Genomic DNA, 17,577 nt, shown 5'->3' on the forward strand with positions numbered 1-17,577 from the left:
CCACTTTTTGGAAGCGAACCACTCGATATGTCCCTACGTTCTATCGGAATCGAACACGTCACCCTCTCTAGGAGAGGGGTTGACCTCGACAATTTATTGTTAAAACGAGAGGCTTGCCTGGGTCTTTAATTTAAAGAACCTTGCTCCCTTCGGTCTCAACGTAGACTTTGATCTGAAGCCATTCTTGTGGTTATTGTAATTGTGCTATTCATTGAAAATGTTTGTAGGTCTATGTAGCCAAATTGCATCTATGATCGTATCCTATTCATTTGTGGTTTTTATATGTTCTATTTATAGCTGTAAATTAACCAATGATATCAACTGTAAATTAACCAATGATATCAAACCAAACCTGGCCATGGTTACAGACACGTGTGTGTTCTTTGACACTATATTAACTAGTGACCCGCAGTGTTCGTCATTATATGAAGACAGTTTGTCAGTCGAAACGTTGGTTATGAGGTTATTAAGGTATTGCATCTGAGCTAGCTCCTAGAGTGTGCGGATCTCCTTTTCTTTTTCAAGTGTTGAACTCCTCTAGCCAGCACCTCGCTTTAACAGGTGTGCGTTTCTCTCGCCTCTCTGCAGTTCATGTGGAATCCGTAGATTAAGGTCTAATGAATTTATTTCAACTGACTGATTTCTTTATATGAACTGTAACTCAGTAAAATCATTGAAATTGTTGCATGTTGCGTTTATATTTTTGTTCAGTATACACAAAATGTTTTTTAATAAAGGTATTTCAGGATTTCAACAGGTTTAGGCCAAGATTTAATCCGAACATGGTTTATAATGCTACTGCGCTAGACAGCTGACAATGTGCCTGTAAAAGGCGACTTCCCAGCCGTTTGCTGAGTTCACATTCATGGTTAACGCGTTGAATGTCGGCTCAAGTGTAAATGACCTTTTCAAATGCAAAATGTCCCCTCTACCTTAGCTGCGCTATAGCATGCGTCGGATTGAATCCAAGTCTTAAAGTTGTATTTTCAACATTTACAATAAAGGTAAATATACATATCGCAATTGTGTAGATAAATACAAAATCTGCGGTATTGCCTCAAATATCCATAAAGTGCTGAAAAAGCACACTATTTAAAACAATCTCATAACTTAATTATTTTTTCAATCCATACAATCTTTTAAAATTCGAGTACATCTCAAAGGTCAAAGGTTACCTGAAGATGTGGTATAAACATGCTGGAAAACATTTGTGATCAAATTGAAATTGACTGGCAGTATATTCAACTTCCCGTAGATGTTTCTGTCTCCAAATCTTTCACTAAGCATGCCATCTTTGGTTTTGTATATCCTAAATTGGTGTAAAAGAATGGAAACACAGTAGATTCATATTGGCATATTCTAAGTACGATGACAGAATGGGTAATGTGTTTTTGGACCGTCCCTTAGTCGTATTCTCATGGGGCAGAAATCTCAGAGATCAATTAGTAAACTGATTTACCACCCCAAAATACCCCTGTACAAAGTCTATTTGTGCCTCTGCCGGATGGAAACTACAAGTGTAATGGCTACGCGTAATGCAGTAGATTCAACAGTACAGCCTCCAAGCATGCTTTGTGACTACATACAAGGGAAGAGGAGGGCTGTATTCAAACAAGTGCAAGCATACAATACATTTAGAAACACTCTCAGCAGCCAAAGACAAATAGAAGCATGACATACAAGAACGGTGTGATCAACATTATGTGTAACGTGCCAAATTCTTGACAAATTACGATGTTTTCTGATTCAGTTGTAGGTACATGCAACACAAATTATTTGACATACAAAGTTACACGTTGCTTATACAAAAGGCAGTGTCATTTTAGAACAGGGGAAGTTTGAGGTTGGTTCATTCATTGTAGCCACAGTTTTTCTCTGTTGGGATGTGCTTATTAGTTCATTGAGCAGCTGACATGGCATGTTTACCTATAACTATACTACAGCACACGCAAACAGATAGGGGTGGCAATGTATCTTTCATCAACATGTTTCCTATTGCAGATATCTTGACAATGACATGCATCACAACAAACCTCATTCTTTTTTCAAATCTATTTAGTAACATTGTTGAGTGCTGGGAGGACATGTCTATAACCATTCTCCTAACCAGTGGGCTCAGAATAGTTAAATAGAAATTAAATAAACAGCATTGTGGAAGACTGGAGATTAAGCACAGTAGGCACCAAATCAGCCCTGTTCACTGTAAAATCGATCATAGGCCTACTGCTGTATTAAAGGGACAGTCTTTGTCAGAAGACAACATGCATAATCTTTGACTTTGACTTTCAATTTCCCTTTGTGTAATCTATAGAAAAGTGTGCAAACGTTGAATAGAGCGAACAACAGATGACTACTGCAGAGTTGGTGAACTTTGTCACTTGTCCAGGAACAGACATTAGCACTGGGTCTGGCCCAGGCCTTTAGGAGGGAGTTTGAGCCCCAGGGAGTTGGTTCCTAGCGGGTCGATCATGTTCTTGTAGCGTTCTCCTCTGTGCTTCATCAGGAAGGGACCCCAGTCTGGCTGAGGGGAGCACACTAGCTTCAGACGCTGAAACACAGTCAAATGCATCACCAAAACATGTCATAATACCAGGGCACACATCAGGACAACATTAGAACACTGTTGTATAAAACCATTGTCCCTTGAGACAGATGTCCTGGAACAAATGTAGTAACATACCATTAGAAGAATATTCCAATTATTTTCACTCTTTTGTAGGATGATCTTACCAAGCATCTCAATTTCACTATCAACCTACCTTAGGCATTATTATGCTACATTAACCATTATTAGGATACATTACTGGACCACTACATAACATGGAAGATGAGAGAGACAGTAAATGTCTTTAGCAGGGGAAGGGGGGAGCTATATTAAATGTCTAAAGGAGGAGGGGGGGGGTACATTAAATGTCTTAAGCAGAGGGAGTGGGGAGCTACAATAAATGTCTTAAGCAGAGGGAGTGTGGAGCTACAATAAATGTCTTAAGCAGGAGGAGTGGGGAGCTATATTAAATGTCTTAAGCAGGGGAGTGGGGAGCTACATTAAATGTCTTAAGCAGAGGGAGTGTGGAGCTACAATAAATGTCTTAAGCAGAGGGAGTGTGGAGCTACAATAAATGTCTTAAGCAGAGGGGGAGCTACATTAAATGTCTTAAGCAGAGGGGGAGCTACATTAAATGTCTTAAGCAGAGGGAGTGGGGAGCTACATTAAATGTCTTAAGCAGAGGGAGTGGGGAGCTACAATAAATGTCTTAAGCAGAGGGAGTGGGGAGCTACATTAAATGTCTTAAGCAGGGGGAGCTACATTAAATGTCTTAAGCAGGGGGAGCTACATTAAATGTATTTTTCAGGGGGAGGGGGAGCTACATTAAATGTCTTAAGCAGGGGAGGGGGAGCTACATTAAATGTCTTAAGCAGGGGAGGGGGAGCTACATTAAATGTCTTAAGCAGAGGGAGGGGGAGCTACATTAAATGTCTTAAGCAGAGGGAGGGGGAGCTACAATAAATGTCTTAAGCAGAGGGAGGGGGAGCTACATTAAATGTCTTAAGCAGAGGGAGTGGGGAGCTACAATAAATGTCTTAAGCAGAGGGAGTGGGGAGCTACATTAAATGTCTTAAGCAGGGGAGTGGGGAGCTACATTAAATGTATTTTTCAGGGGAAGGGGGGAGCTACATTAAATGTCTTAAGCAGAGGGAGTGGGGAGCTACATTAAATGTCTTAAGCAGGGGAGTGGGGAGCTACATTAAATGTCTTAAGCAGGGGGGGAGCTACGTTAAATGTCTTAAGCAGAGGGAGTGGGGAGCTACATTAAATGTCTTAAGCAGAGGGAGTGGGGAGCTACATTAAATGTCTTAAGCAGGGGGAGCTACGTTAAATGTCTTAAGCAGAGGGAGTGGGGAGCTACATTAAATGTCTTAAGCAGGGGGAGCTACGTTAAATTTATATTTCAGAGGGAGGGGCGAGATACATTAAATGTCTTAAGCAGGGGAGGGGAACTACATTAAATGGCTTAAGCAGAGGGAGTGGGGAGCTACATTAAATGTATTTTTCAGGGGGAGGGGGAGCTACATTAAATGTCTTAAGCAGGGGAGGGGGAACTACATTAAATGTCTTAAGCAGAGGGAGTGGGGAGCTACATTAAATGTATTTTTCAGGGGAGGGGGAGCTACATTAAATGTCTTAAGCAGGGGAGGGGAGCTACGTTAAATGTCTTAAGCAGAGGGAGTGGGGAGCTACAATAAATGTCTTAAGCAGGGGGAGCTACATTAAATGTCTTAAGCAGAGGGAGTGGGGAGCTACATTAAATGTCTTAAGCAGGAGGAGTGGGGAGCTACATTAAATGTCTTAAGCAGGGGAGGGGGAGCTACATTAAATGTCTTAAGCAGGGGAGGGGGAGCTACATTAAATGTCTTAAGCAGAGGGAGTGGGGAGCTACATTAAATGTCTTAAGCAGGGGGAGCTACATTAAATGTCTTAAGCAGGGGAGGGGGAGCTACATTAAATGTTTTAAGCAGGGGGAGCTACATTAAATGTCTTAAGCAGGGGGAGCTACATTAAATGTCTTAAGCAGGGGGAGCTACATTAAATGTCTTAAGCAGAGGGAGTGTGGAGCTACATTAAATGTCTTAAGCAGGGGAGGGGGAGCTACATTAAATGTCTTAAGCAGGGGAGGGGAGCTACATTAAATGTCTTAAGCAGGGGGAGCTACATTAAATGTCTTAAGCAGGGGGAGCTACATTAAATGTCTTAAGCAGAGGGAGTGTGGAGCTACATTAAATGTCTTAAGCAGGGGAGGGGGAGCTACATTAAATGTCTTAAGCAGGGGAGGGGGAGCTACATTAAATGTCTTAAGCAGGGGAGGGGGAGCTACATTAAATGTCTTAAGCAGAGGGAGTGGGGAGCTACATTAAATGTCTTAAGCAGGGGGAGCTACATTAAATGTCTTAAGCAGGGGGAGCTACATTAAATGTCTTAAGCAGAGGGAGTGGGGAGCTACATTAAATGTCTTAAGCAGGGGGAGCTACGTTAAATGTATATTTCAGAGGGAGGGGCGAGCTATATTAAATGTCTTTATCAGGGGGAGGGGAGCTACATTAAATGTATTTTTCAGGGGAAGGGGGGAGCTACATTAAATGTCTTTAGCAGGGGGATAGCTACAGTAATTCCTTTCATACCTGGATGAAGGTGCCAGGGGCCAGGTGCATCTTGATGCCAAACATGATGGGGATCCAGATAACAGAACACACCACCATGAGCCAGCCCATCACCATGGACCAGGTGGGGTAGGTGTAGGTCTCATAGGTCATCACCTTCCAGTGGTACAGACTCAGACCCAGGATAAACTGTAGTACAGGCAGAAGACAGGGACAACCAAGACATTAAAGGCTTCTTCTGAGCATTAGGTGAACTATAGAAATGTAATTATTAGAAGGGATAAAGCCCCTGCATTTGGCTAGAACAGGGTGCACGTTATTGGTCCTGGGGCCCACCCTGGGTGCACGTTTTGGTTTTTACCCTGGCACATTTCACAGATGATTAAATAATCAAAGCTTGATGATTAGTTGGTTATTTCAATCAGCTGTGTAGTGCGAGGGCAAAAAATAAAATGTGCACCCAGGGTGGGCCCCAGGACCGAGTTTGGGAAACCCTGGACTGGAACACTCATGGAAACACTCAATATGACTGACATGGTAAAGTGATGCACAATGCCCATGTAATTAGATTTTTATGCAGTTAACACTGTTTCTTATGCTGAAAGCAACATGTTCTATATAAAATCACACAGAGCAACATGAGAATACAGAATATATTTAATCTTGGCCTGGGGATGGTAGCACCTACTGTGAGAATGGTGGGGGTCACAAAGGCCCAGCAGACCCTCCAGAACATGTTTGGCTGGAACCCGATCATCATTTCAATGTCTTCACAGAACCTCTTCAGACCTAGAACACAACAACCAGATAGTGTGAGTCCTTTCACACACAATACCAAGGTTGATAATGTTACTCAACCACAATTAGTAAAGCATATCTTGAAAACATTTACAGGAAGGCTTATGCCATATAAGGTCTTTGTCGAATAAGGTATCTTTCGAATACAGTCTGAAAAAAACTGTACAAACACTGGATCAGTGCCTGTCAAGACTATACATGACTCACCATAAATGTATGATACTCCCACAAGTTCAAAGATGGCGATGATGATCAGAGAGTATGAGGCTGCATATGTGTCCACCAGCTGAAGCATATACATTCCATTCTGCCAGGATGGGATACAAGACCCATCAGAGCACTGAAAACATAGCAGTCCTCTACACAGCCTCACTGACTCTCAATGTCATTCTATTAGTTTGACTGTGTATCCTTAATGTTTGAGACGTGCCACTCAGACACCTAAACTGTATAATACATTTGCGATGTTGACAAAATTACTAGGGCCGGGATCTAGTTGTTGCAGAGCAGCGCACGACACAGCGCCTTCTCAAAGCATCTGTAGCAACGCTACAGTGAATGCTGAGTGAATGCTGAGGATCAGATTAGGCCTTACCTCTGTGATCATGGGGTACCCCAGGATGTAGAAAGAGGTGCAGCACCCCAGGGTGAAGAGGGCCTTGTACTTCCTCAGATATCTGGGGAACTCGTCTGACACAGACGTCACTATGGTCTCAATGGTGGCAAACTGAGACCGGGACAGTAGATACTTAGTTAATACAATAGATTCCGTTGAGCAACAGAAAGCAAAATGACATAATCTTGGTACTACACATACTTCAATGAACCACTAAGACCCTGTGGAGGTCTTATCAAACACTAAGACCGTGCGGAGGTCTTATCAACCACTAAGACCGTGTGGAGGTCTTATCAAACACTAAGACCCTGTGGAGGTCTAATCAACCACGAAGACACTGCGGAGGTCTTATCAACCACGAAGACACTGCGGAGGTCTTATCAACCACTAAGACCTTGCAGAGGTCTTATCAACCACGAAGACCCTGTGGAGGTCTTATCAACCACTAAGACCTTGCAGAGGTCTTATCAACCACGAAGACACTGCAGAGGTCTTATCAACCACGAAGACACTGCGGAGGTCTTATCAACCACTAAGACCTTGCAGAGGTCTTATCAACCACGAAGACCCTGTGGAGGTCTTATCAACCACTAAGACCTTGCAGAGGTCTTATCAACCACGAAGACCCTGTAGAGGTCTTATCAACCACGAAGACCCTGTGGAGGTCTTATCAACCACGAAGACCCTGTAGAGGTCTTATCAACCACGAAGACCTTGTGGAGGTCTTATCAACCATGAAGACCTTGTGGAGGTCTAATCAACCACTAAGACTTTGTGGAGGTCTAATCAACCACTAAGACCCTGTGGAGGTCTTATCAAACACTAAGACCTTGCGGAGGTCTTATCAACCACTAAGACCTTGCAGAGGTCTTATCAACCACGAAGACCCTGTGGAGGTCTTATCAACCACTAAGACCGTGCGGAGGTCTTATCAAACACTAAGACCTTGTGGAGGTCTAATCAACCACTAAGACTTTGTGGAGGTCTAATCAACCACTAAGACTTTGTGGAGGTTTTATCAACCACGAAGACCTTGTGGAGGTCTTATCAACCACGAAGACCTTGCGGAGGTCTTATCAACCACGAAGACCCTGTGGAGGTCTTATCAACCACGAAGACCTTGTGGAGGTCTTATCAACCACGAAGACCTTGTGGAGGTCTTATCAACCACTAAGACCTTGTGGAGGTCTTATCAACCACGAAGACCCTGTGGAGGTCTTATCAACCACGAAGACCCTGTGGAGGTCTTATCAACCATGAAGACCTTGTGGAGGTCTTATCAACCATGAAGACCTTGTGGAGGTCTTATCAACCATGAAGACATTGTGGAGGTCTTATCAACCACGAAGACCTTGTGGAGGTCTTATCAACCACTAAGACCTTGTGGAGATCTTATCAACCACTAAGACCTTGCGGAGGTCTTATCAACCACGAAGACCCTGTGGAGGTCTTATCAACCACGAAGACCTTGTGGAGGTCTTATCAACCACGAAGACCTTGTGGAGGTCTTATCAACCACGAAGACCCTGTGGAGGTCTTATTACCATGAAGATCTTGTGGAGGTCTTATCAACCACGAAGACCTTGTGGAGGTCTTATCAACCACGAAGACCCTGTGGAGGTCTTATCAACCACGAAGACCCTGTGGAGGTCTTATCAACCACAAAGACCCTGCGGAGGTCTTATCAACCACGAAGACCCTGTGGAGGTCTTATCAACCACGAAGACCCTGTGGAGGTCTTATCACCCACAAAGACCCTGTGGAGGTCTTATCAACCACGAAGACCTTGTGGAGGTCTTATCAACCACGAAGACCTTGTGGAGGTCTTATCAACCACTAAGACCTTGCAGAGGTCTTATCAACCACTAAGACCCTGTGGAGGTCTTATCAACCACTAAGACCTTGTGGAGGTCTTATCAACCACGAAGACCTTGTGGAGGTCTTATCAACCACGAAGACCCTGTGGAGGTCTTATCAACCACAAAGACCCTGTGGAGGTCTTATCAACCACGAAGACCCTGTGGAGGTCTTATCAACCACAAAGACCCTGTGGAGGTCTTATCAACCACGAAGACCCTGTGGAGGTCTTATCAACCACGAAGACCTTGTGGAGGTCTTATCAACCACTAAGACCTTGCAGAGGTCTTATCAACCACTAAGACCCTGTGGAGGTCTTATCAACCACTAAGACCTTGTGGAGGTCTTATCAACCACGAAGACCCTGCGGAGGTCTTATCAACCATGAAGACCTTGCAGAGGTCTTATCAACCATGAAGACCTTGCAGAGGTCTTATCAACCTAATGAACCATTAGGGCGACACACAATTGACCCAGCATCGTCCGGATGAGGGGAGGGTTTGGTAGGACGGCATTTTAAAATAAAAATATGTTCTTAACTGACTTGCCTAGTTAAATAAAGATTAAATTTAAATAAAAGACCACCAAGTAATTAAATACAAACACTTACATGCACAGAAAACAGAAAGCAGAACAATAGTTACCATGGTATCCAGTCCCAGGGTGAGTAGCATGAGGAAGAAGATGATGGCCCAGAAAGGAGAGAGAGGAAGTCTGGTGAGGGCCTCTGGATACACTACGAAGGCTATGCCAGGACCTGCAGAATCACAACAAGACAACAGAACTGTCTAGTTACACTAATATTACCTCAAAAAGTGATTTTAATAGACTAGAATAACGGTTTTCTTTACCCCCATCAGCCACCTGTTCGATGGGCACTTTCAGCTCATGAGCCATAAACCCGATGACAGAGAAGATGACAAACCCTGCAAAGATGCTGGTGGCACTGTTGGTGCAGGCCACAATGATGGTGTCCCTAAAAGATCAAAGACAGTCTGAAATTGCATCTACAGTATAGTTTGCATGTAGGGCATGTTTCCTGGACCCTTAAGACTAGTTCTGGAGTAAGAAGCATACCCAATAGAGAATCTGTGTCCGGGAAACCGTCCCATAAGGTTTAACCCTGCTCACCTGTAGCAGTTGTTATGGAACTTGTTGTAGGAGGACAGCGTGATGAGTCCACCCCAGGCTGCTGACAAGGAGAAGAAGATCTGGGTTGCAGCATCCTTCCACACCTTGGCATCGTAGAGTTTCTCCCACTTGGGAGTGATGAAGTAGAGGATGCCATCCCCAGCTCCAGGCAGAGTAACTCCTCTGACCAGCAGAATCACCAGCACCACGTAGGGGAACGTAGCTGTGAAATACACCACCTATAGAATAGAACAGAATCCAACAGAATCCAACCCAATAAAATAGAATAGAAAAACGTTAATAATCCTATAATCCTATTGTCAATCAGTGCAGCAACGTAGGCACAAAGACAACAATACAAAAACAGACACCAATGACCACAACATATATCTCTTAGGAAAAGCATCAAAAGAATAATATAAGTATGTTGGCTGGAAAGTGACAATGATTACCTTCCCAGATGATTTGATTCCTTTAGCCAGTGAGGCGTAGACAATAGCCCATGCCAAGAGAAGACAGAGGGCCAGAGGCCAGCGGATTTCCCCTGGGTATTCTATTCCTCTGGAGATGTTCAGTACATTATATCTGCATGGAGAGAGGGAGTGGGAGACATCAGGCTACAATGCAATGCCTTCAAATCAATAAGATATTATTTTCACTGACACACACACACACACACACACAGCAGACATATTTAAAAAAAATTGTATTACATAGCCTAACATGATAAACAATACGTACTTAAAATACTCTTCACTTGGGCTGACATAGGTATTGTTGATCTCAGATGTGATGTTAGTGAGTTTGCTCAGATTCCCAATGACATCAGCAGACAAACATAGTGTAGTATTCCTTATAGAGGTGGCGTTCGCATCCCGCAGAATGCATGAATCTGACAGGACAACAAAAGCGAAGAAAGTGGGTGGTAGCATGTGTAAGTAGTTAAAGTTCTGTGGTGGCTAAAATTGATGGTATGAATAAATCCACGATGCAGCGCAAGAAGAACAGATGGACGCTAGAGGGCGCCACAGTAGCCTTTCCTCCAGGGAGAATTGTGTCAAGTAAGCATTTGCACGGTATCTTACATTAAATGCTTTGCCATAGTATTCGATTGTGGCCTATTTATATGACTTACAATCCAAAGGATTTTATATCCCTGAATAAATTAAATGCACAGTATTTTCTCACAATAAACATTTCTAACAACAATGAATCCTTGCATTCCAAATTGGAAGGTGTTCTGTCTTCTGAATACTTACCAAGAAGAAGCATGTCTTTGTCCTTGCAGTGTTGAGTGTTCCATTTATTCTTGCAGTTCGCCCAGGGGAGTGAGCCCTTCAACGAAGCGAACAGGTAGTACAATGTCCAGCACATTATTATGTTATAGTATATGGCTATCAGGACTGATATTATCAACATGGCAATCCCGCAACCTAAAATAACGAATGAGACGAAATATAGAAATGACTCTTTTGCACCTGAAATGTATAGGTTATAATAAAAAATAGACTATGCTTACGTACTGTTCAAGTATGATCGCTGTTGTTTGGCTTACCTTGAAGAGCAGGGATTGCTTTCCATACCGACACGGGTCCTTGGCTTGCAAACTGCCCCAAGGACACCTCCAATAAGAATATGGGGATTCCAGCAAGACCCAACATGATTAGATAAGGAATCAAGAAAGCACCTTCAGGAAGGAAGTGGAAACGGAGTTGAATGGCAGGCAGCTCAATCCGATTACACTTTTGCATGAAACAGGCTGAATGGTGAAATTATTGGACAAGAAATATGTAATTTCACAGCATATAAATGTAAATTGTAGTTGAATCACAATTATTATTCGTTTTATTTAATAATATAAACTGCATTAGTATCAATATTAAACGAATCAATTAATTATAAAAGATGATTATTATTATTTTATGTAAATGGTTCATTTATTATTATTTCATAGATTAAAAAAGACTTTTGAAATAAAAGTCAAACGCTAAAACGAATAAAGTCTCCAAAATAAATAAACAGATCGGGATTTAATTATTTGATATATTCTGTTTTCTTTGCTGAGAATAGCAGATGCAGTTGATGAAGGGTGCAAACGAATCAAATTGTTTTGCTACATATATGTGTCCTTTACCTCCTCCATTTTGGAAGGCTAAGTATGGGAATCTCCAGACGTTTCCCAAACCAACAGCATATCCAACCATTGAGAGAATGAAGTCCATTTTATTGGACCAGTTTCCTCTCGCTTTATTCTCATCCCCTCCTTCGTCATCATCATCCTGAAGGAAACAATTAACGTTTAACGGTTCTTTAAAAACACAAATATATGATTGATGCGAAAAGTCTTTAATTATCACCGATCAATTTGATCTGTTCCTGCACATTTCACCATTTTTGTAATTATAAATGTAGGACTATTCATTCTAATGATTCTGTTTCGATTAGGCTACAATCATGATGCGTTCCATCACTTCCACACAAAGGGCGCTATTTGGTTTGATAGGTCCCCAGGGAAGGAGAGGAGAGGGCCTGCAGCTACAAACTACTCCGCAACACCCTGCTCTGCAGTAAGTAATGCATTGGGACGGAACACCAGCAACATGCTATCAGGAAAGTGAAATTCGTTTAGGCAGCACACCAGTTTACACTTGACAGATGAAATCAGCCACTGGCTATGTTCTGGGCATGCTTTTTACTCGCGCCATGCCTGAGTAGTAAAATAACGGACTCTTACCCCGTCCCCAGTCACTGTGCCAGGTAGAACCGAAATGTTTTCATCTGTCCTCAGTATCACAGTGGTGGGACTAATCTCCGTCCCCGTGCCATTTTGCTCTACTGGGATCGTTGTAACACTTTCATTGGGACAGGAATCTGTGCCATGACTGTGTGTCGTAAAATGATCCACAGAGGCACATTCGGCTCCATCAACGTCGGTATTATGCGTTGCAGGTGCGTCGGTTTTATACGTTCCATTTCTTGTGTTAGGCCTATCCACCGGTTGAGAAAAAGTTTGTTCCTCGGGTTTTGAAGGATGCTGCCAGTTTGAAGAGGGTATATCTGGGACATTATCTTGTTTGTTTATTGCTACTCCTGCCGCTCCAGTATCTGATTGTGGTAACGACTCCTGAGTGGAAGGATCAGATACCTGCCGGTTGTTCATCTCTTCAGAACAATCCTACAAAAGGTGAAATTAAAATTCGTTAGAATATAGGCATATACATACAACTGTACAAAGTAAATGGTAAAATAGACTGGAAAATCAAGTGGCTTAATTGGTGGCAATTCACATATTGGATAACATATATACAGTTAGGCCTAGTGCATGTGTTGTTTTAGTTCAATACTAGTATTGCATATTTGTGGCAATTCCTTGGTGGGGCATTGGTCGACTCTGGATTGGTTATTTATTCATTATTGCAGAGATTCTTTAATTTTACGGCTCATTTGCTCTCGGTCATTCCGTGCAGCAGCAGCAGCGGCCCCTCTCTCTGATTGAATAGGCAATAGACAAGCTGTTGAGCCCCTCTCCCCCAGTCCCAGCCCAGCAAGCATTCTCCACGGCAGTAAAACGTAAACACACCAAACAGATCAAATGATTACCTGCGTAGAACCAAAAATCATTATTGTTTTAAAATTGAGATACATAAAACTACTTTGCCAAAGTAAAAACACACAAACACAGGCACATATGCTATAAACATGACTAAGCTACTGACAATAGAAGAGAATCTTGCAAAAATTAAAAAATATATGCTAGAATAAGATTAGCCAATAAAATTACTGAACAGAAGTTACAATTAAACTGAACAGAAGAAGTCGAGTAAGGAATGTTTCGCTGCCTGGAGTAGAGGGAATGAGCTGTAAATAGACGCATCATAGTTTCAGCACAATGCATTTCAGCACCATGGACGGCGACCGTGGTTCGACTACTGTACAATTTACAGTAGTCCACTCAGTGTTGACTGAATAAGTGCCACTTGTGATTTTTCATACATTTTAGTCTAAAATAACTGTACGTCGCCACAATCATTGTTTAGGCTAGGAATTGAGGATCAATGAACGCATCTCACCATGTTTGTAGTAAATTCCAGGACAGCCGGAAGCTGAGAAGAGAAGTCAGGACTGCAGCGAGATTGAAAGAAACTGCAAATGCAAAGCTCTGTCGGTGGGAGTTTATTTAGCCTACGTCAGAGTATTGCAAGGTGCCCTTCGAGGAACGTTTTACTGCTAATATGTATTCAATGCATCTTCAGTTGGAGATTCACAATTCTTACAGGAACAACTATTCATGCCTAATGCCGTTTGCAGGCTTTGTCACTCGTCGTTCGCTGCCAGCTCTGGTGTTTGGCTGGACAAATTAATGGACCAAGTATACACGAGGGAATACACAAAACAATAAAAACCGACATTAATCTCGTCACATAAAGAGAAATGCGACTTAACAGGTTCGTTTCAGGGCAATATCCTGAATAATTGAAATACAATTATAATTATTTTATAGTTTCCATGTTATGATTAGTAAACCTACAATGTCAGAGTGCATCCAGATCTGACAATTTTCTGTTTTCTTCATCACCAATGCCTGGTAGCGATACAGCACCTTTTAGCCATTCAGCAGGAATAAACGCCTCGGCAGAGCGAGGCGAGCTAAACATCTGTGCTTGGCAGGGATAAGCTCTTCCACATTTAACTGGCCAGTGCCCAATACCAGTTTAATTACTTTCTCAACCAAGATTAATTGTAATTGATTTATTTCTACACCTCTTTTCGTCTCCCCTTACACCATACTTTGTTTCTCAGACCAAGACCATTCTGAGAAGAAATACATTGTTGTAAAAAACTAATTATCACATTTTTATTGAGTGGATTGGAAATATTTTCTATTGGATATCGTGCTCATCATATTTGCTAAAAACAAGCAGTAAAACATGTTCAGTGAAAAATAACTACTATTTATTGCATTTAATTCATCAATATAGGCCTATTTAAAACAAATCTGACTTAAGGAAAGATAAACAAATTATGGCTGAAATGAATAATCAACACCATAATAAGCTCATACTCATTACTAATAATTTATTATTTCAGTAAATGTATTTGAATGTGTATCTGGAGGTGAGAGTTTCTGTGTGTTATTTCCTAACAGCTTCTGTTGATCTATGTGTCGAGTGTGCTTGTAGGGCCAATGATGCAGAACTAATAGCTTTTAGTCCTGAAACAGCTCCCTGCTCCCAACAGCAGAGAAAATCCCAAAGCTCTGGGTCCAGTTCATTGTGTGCGTGCGTGCGCGCGTGCGTGTGTCAGGGGATAGTCCTTTAATGAACACTGGCATCCCACTAAAGGACTCCTCAAGATGCCATCTCCTAAACAAACTGTTTGCAGCCAAGAGGCAGAAGAGCTCCCGAGTGGCACAGCGGTCTAAGGCACTACATCTCAGTGCTAGAGGCGTAATTACAGACCTTGGTTAGATGCCAGGCTGTATCACAACTGGTCGTGTTTGGGAGTCCCAATTGGCCCAGCGCCATCTGGGTTTAGCCAGAGCAGGCTGTCATTGTAAATAAGAATTTGTTTCTTAACTGACTTGCCTGGTAAAATAAAGAAGAGGGGGAGGGAGAGAGATAGAACACTGCTATCTCTCCCTAGGCAGGGTGAAATAGATACTTATCAGGATCAACCTCAAAAGGTACAGAGAGTAATTAATCATTTTTCCTTTAGTGTTATCATGTGGGAACAGCGTGTGTCTGATACACGTCAGTAGCATGTCTTAGGAATAGCCAGATAATGGGGTTGTATGGGGTTCAGTGAAGTGTGAGCTCCTCACACTCACCAGAATAAGGCACAGGGATGGTTGGCTTACTAAACTACTCTAGAATGGCGGCGCATGCATAAGGTCCTAACCCTAACCCTAGCTTCATGTTCACAACCCGGCTCAACCCTAACCCTAGCTTCATGTTCACAACCCGGCTCAACCCCAACCCTAGCTTCATGTTCACAACCCGGCTCAACCCTAACCCTAGCTTCATGTTCACAACCCGGCTCAACCCCAACCCTAGCTTCATGTTCACAACCCGGCTCAACCCTAACCCTAGCTTCAATCACAACCAGGCTCAACCCTAACCCTAGCTTCAATCACAACCAGGCTCAACCCTAACCCTAGCTTCAATCACAACCAGGTTCAACCCTAACCCTAGCTTCAATCACAACCAGGCACAACCCTAACCCTAGCTTCAATCACAACCAGGCTCAACCCTAACCCTAGCTTCCATCACAACCCGGCTCAACCCTAACCCTAGCTTCAACCACAACTAGACTCAACCCTAACCCTAGCTTCAATTACAACCAGGCTCAACCCTAACCCTAGCTTCAATCACAACCAGGCTCAACCCTAACCCTAGCTTCACCCACAACCAGGCTCAACCCTAACCCTAGCTTCAATTACAACCCGGCTCAACCCTAACCCTAGCTTCATGTCCACACCCCGGCTTAGCCACAACGCTAACCATAACCCTAGCTTTATGTTCATACCCCGGCTCAACCATAACCCTAGCTTCATGTCCACACCCCGGCTTAGCCATAACGCTAACCATAACCCTAGCTTTATGTTCATACCCCGGCTCAACCATAACCCTAGCTTTATGTTCATAGCCCGGCTCAACCATAACCCTAGCTTTATGTTCATACCCCGGCTCAACCATAACCCTAGCTTTATGTTCATACCCCGGCTCAACCATAACCCTAGCTTTATGTTCATACCCCGGCTCAACCATAACCCTAGCTTCATGTTCACAACCCGGCTCAACCCTAACCCTAGCTTCATGTTCACAACCCGGCTCAACCCCAACCCTAGCTTCATGTTCACAACCCGGCTCAACCCTAACCCTAGCTTCATGTTCACAACCCGGCTCAACCCCAACCCTAGCTTCATGTTCACAACCCGGCTCAACCCTAACCCTAGCTTCAATCACAACCAGGCTCAACCCTAACCCTAGCTTCAATCACAACCAGGTTCAACCCTAACCCTAGCTTCAATCACAACCAGGCACAACCCTAACCCTAGCTTCAATCACAACCAGGCTCAACCCTAACCCTAGCTTCCATCACAACCCGGCTCAACCCTAACCCTAGCTTCAACCACAACTAGACTCAACCCTAACCCTAGCTTCAATTACAACCAGGCTCAACCCTAACCCTAGCTTCAACCACAACCAGGCTCAACCCTAACCCTAGCTTCAATTACAACCCGGCTCAACCCTAACCCTAGCTTCATGTCCACACCCCGGCTTAGCCATAACGCTAACCATAACCCTAGCTTTATGTTCATACCCCGGCTCAACCATAACCCTAGCTTCATGTCCACACCCCGGCTTAGCCATAACGCTAACCATAACCCTAGCTTTATGTTCATACCCCGGCTCAACCATAACCCTAGCTTTATGTTCATACCACGGCTCAACCATAACCCTAGCTTTAAGTTCATACCCCGGCTCAACCATAACCCTAGCTTCATGTCCACACCCCGGCTTAGCCATAACGCTAACCATAACCCTAGCTTTATGTTCATACCCCGGCTCAACCATAACCCTAGCTTTATGTTCATACCCCGGCTCAACCATAACCCTAGCTTTAAGTTCATACCCTGGCTCAACCATAACCCTAGCTTTATGTTCATACCCCGGCTCAACCATAACCCTAGCTTTATGTCCACACCCCGGCTTAGCCATAACGCTAACCATAACCCTAGCTTTATGTTCATACCCCGGCTCAACCATAAACCTAGCTTTATGTTCATACCCAACTCAACCATAACCCTAGCTTTATGTTCATACCCGGCTCAACCATAACCCTAGCTTTATGTCCACACCCCGGCTCAACCATAACCCTAGCTTTATGTTCATAGCCCGGCTCAACCATAACCCTAGCTTTATGTTCATAGCCCGGCTCAACCATAACCCTAGCTTTATGTTCATACCCCGGCTCAACCATAACCCTAGCTTTATGTCCACACCCCGGCTTAGCCA

At 43.3% G+C, this 17,577-nt stretch overlaps 1 protein-coding gene across 1 annotated transcript; it reads right to left on the reverse strand.

The window, feature by feature from the left end:
• Positions 1-2,300: 2,300 nt before the first annotated feature.
• On the reverse strand, positions 2,301-12,532 carry LOC124039633 (sodium- and chloride-dependent glycine transporter 2-like). The gene is made up of 15 exons (XM_046355848.1): positions 12,526-12,532; positions 12,294-12,391; positions 11,694-11,838; positions 11,115-11,246; positions 10,819-10,992; positions 10,301-10,451; positions 10,012-10,144; positions 9,560-9,798; positions 9,280-9,404; positions 9,073-9,185; positions 6,551-6,682; positions 6,163-6,262; positions 5,846-5,946; positions 5,179-5,346; positions 2,301-2,548 (listed from the first exon to the last, which is right to left on the reverse strand). The coding sequence occupies exons 1-15, from the start codon at positions 12,530-12,532 to the stop codon at positions 2,396-2,398; spliced, it is 1,971 nt and encodes a 656-aa protein (XP_046211804.1). The 3' UTR covers positions 2,301-2,395.
• Positions 12,533-17,577: the final 5,045 nt, after the last annotated feature.

Source organism: Oncorhynchus gorbuscha, linkage group LG01 (assembly GCF_021184085.1).
Source record: "Oncorhynchus gorbuscha isolate QuinsamMale2020 ecotype Even-year linkage group LG01, OgorEven_v1.0, whole genome shotgun sequence".
NCBI lineage: Eukaryota > Metazoa > Chordata > Actinopteri > Salmoniformes > Salmonidae > Oncorhynchus > Oncorhynchus gorbuscha.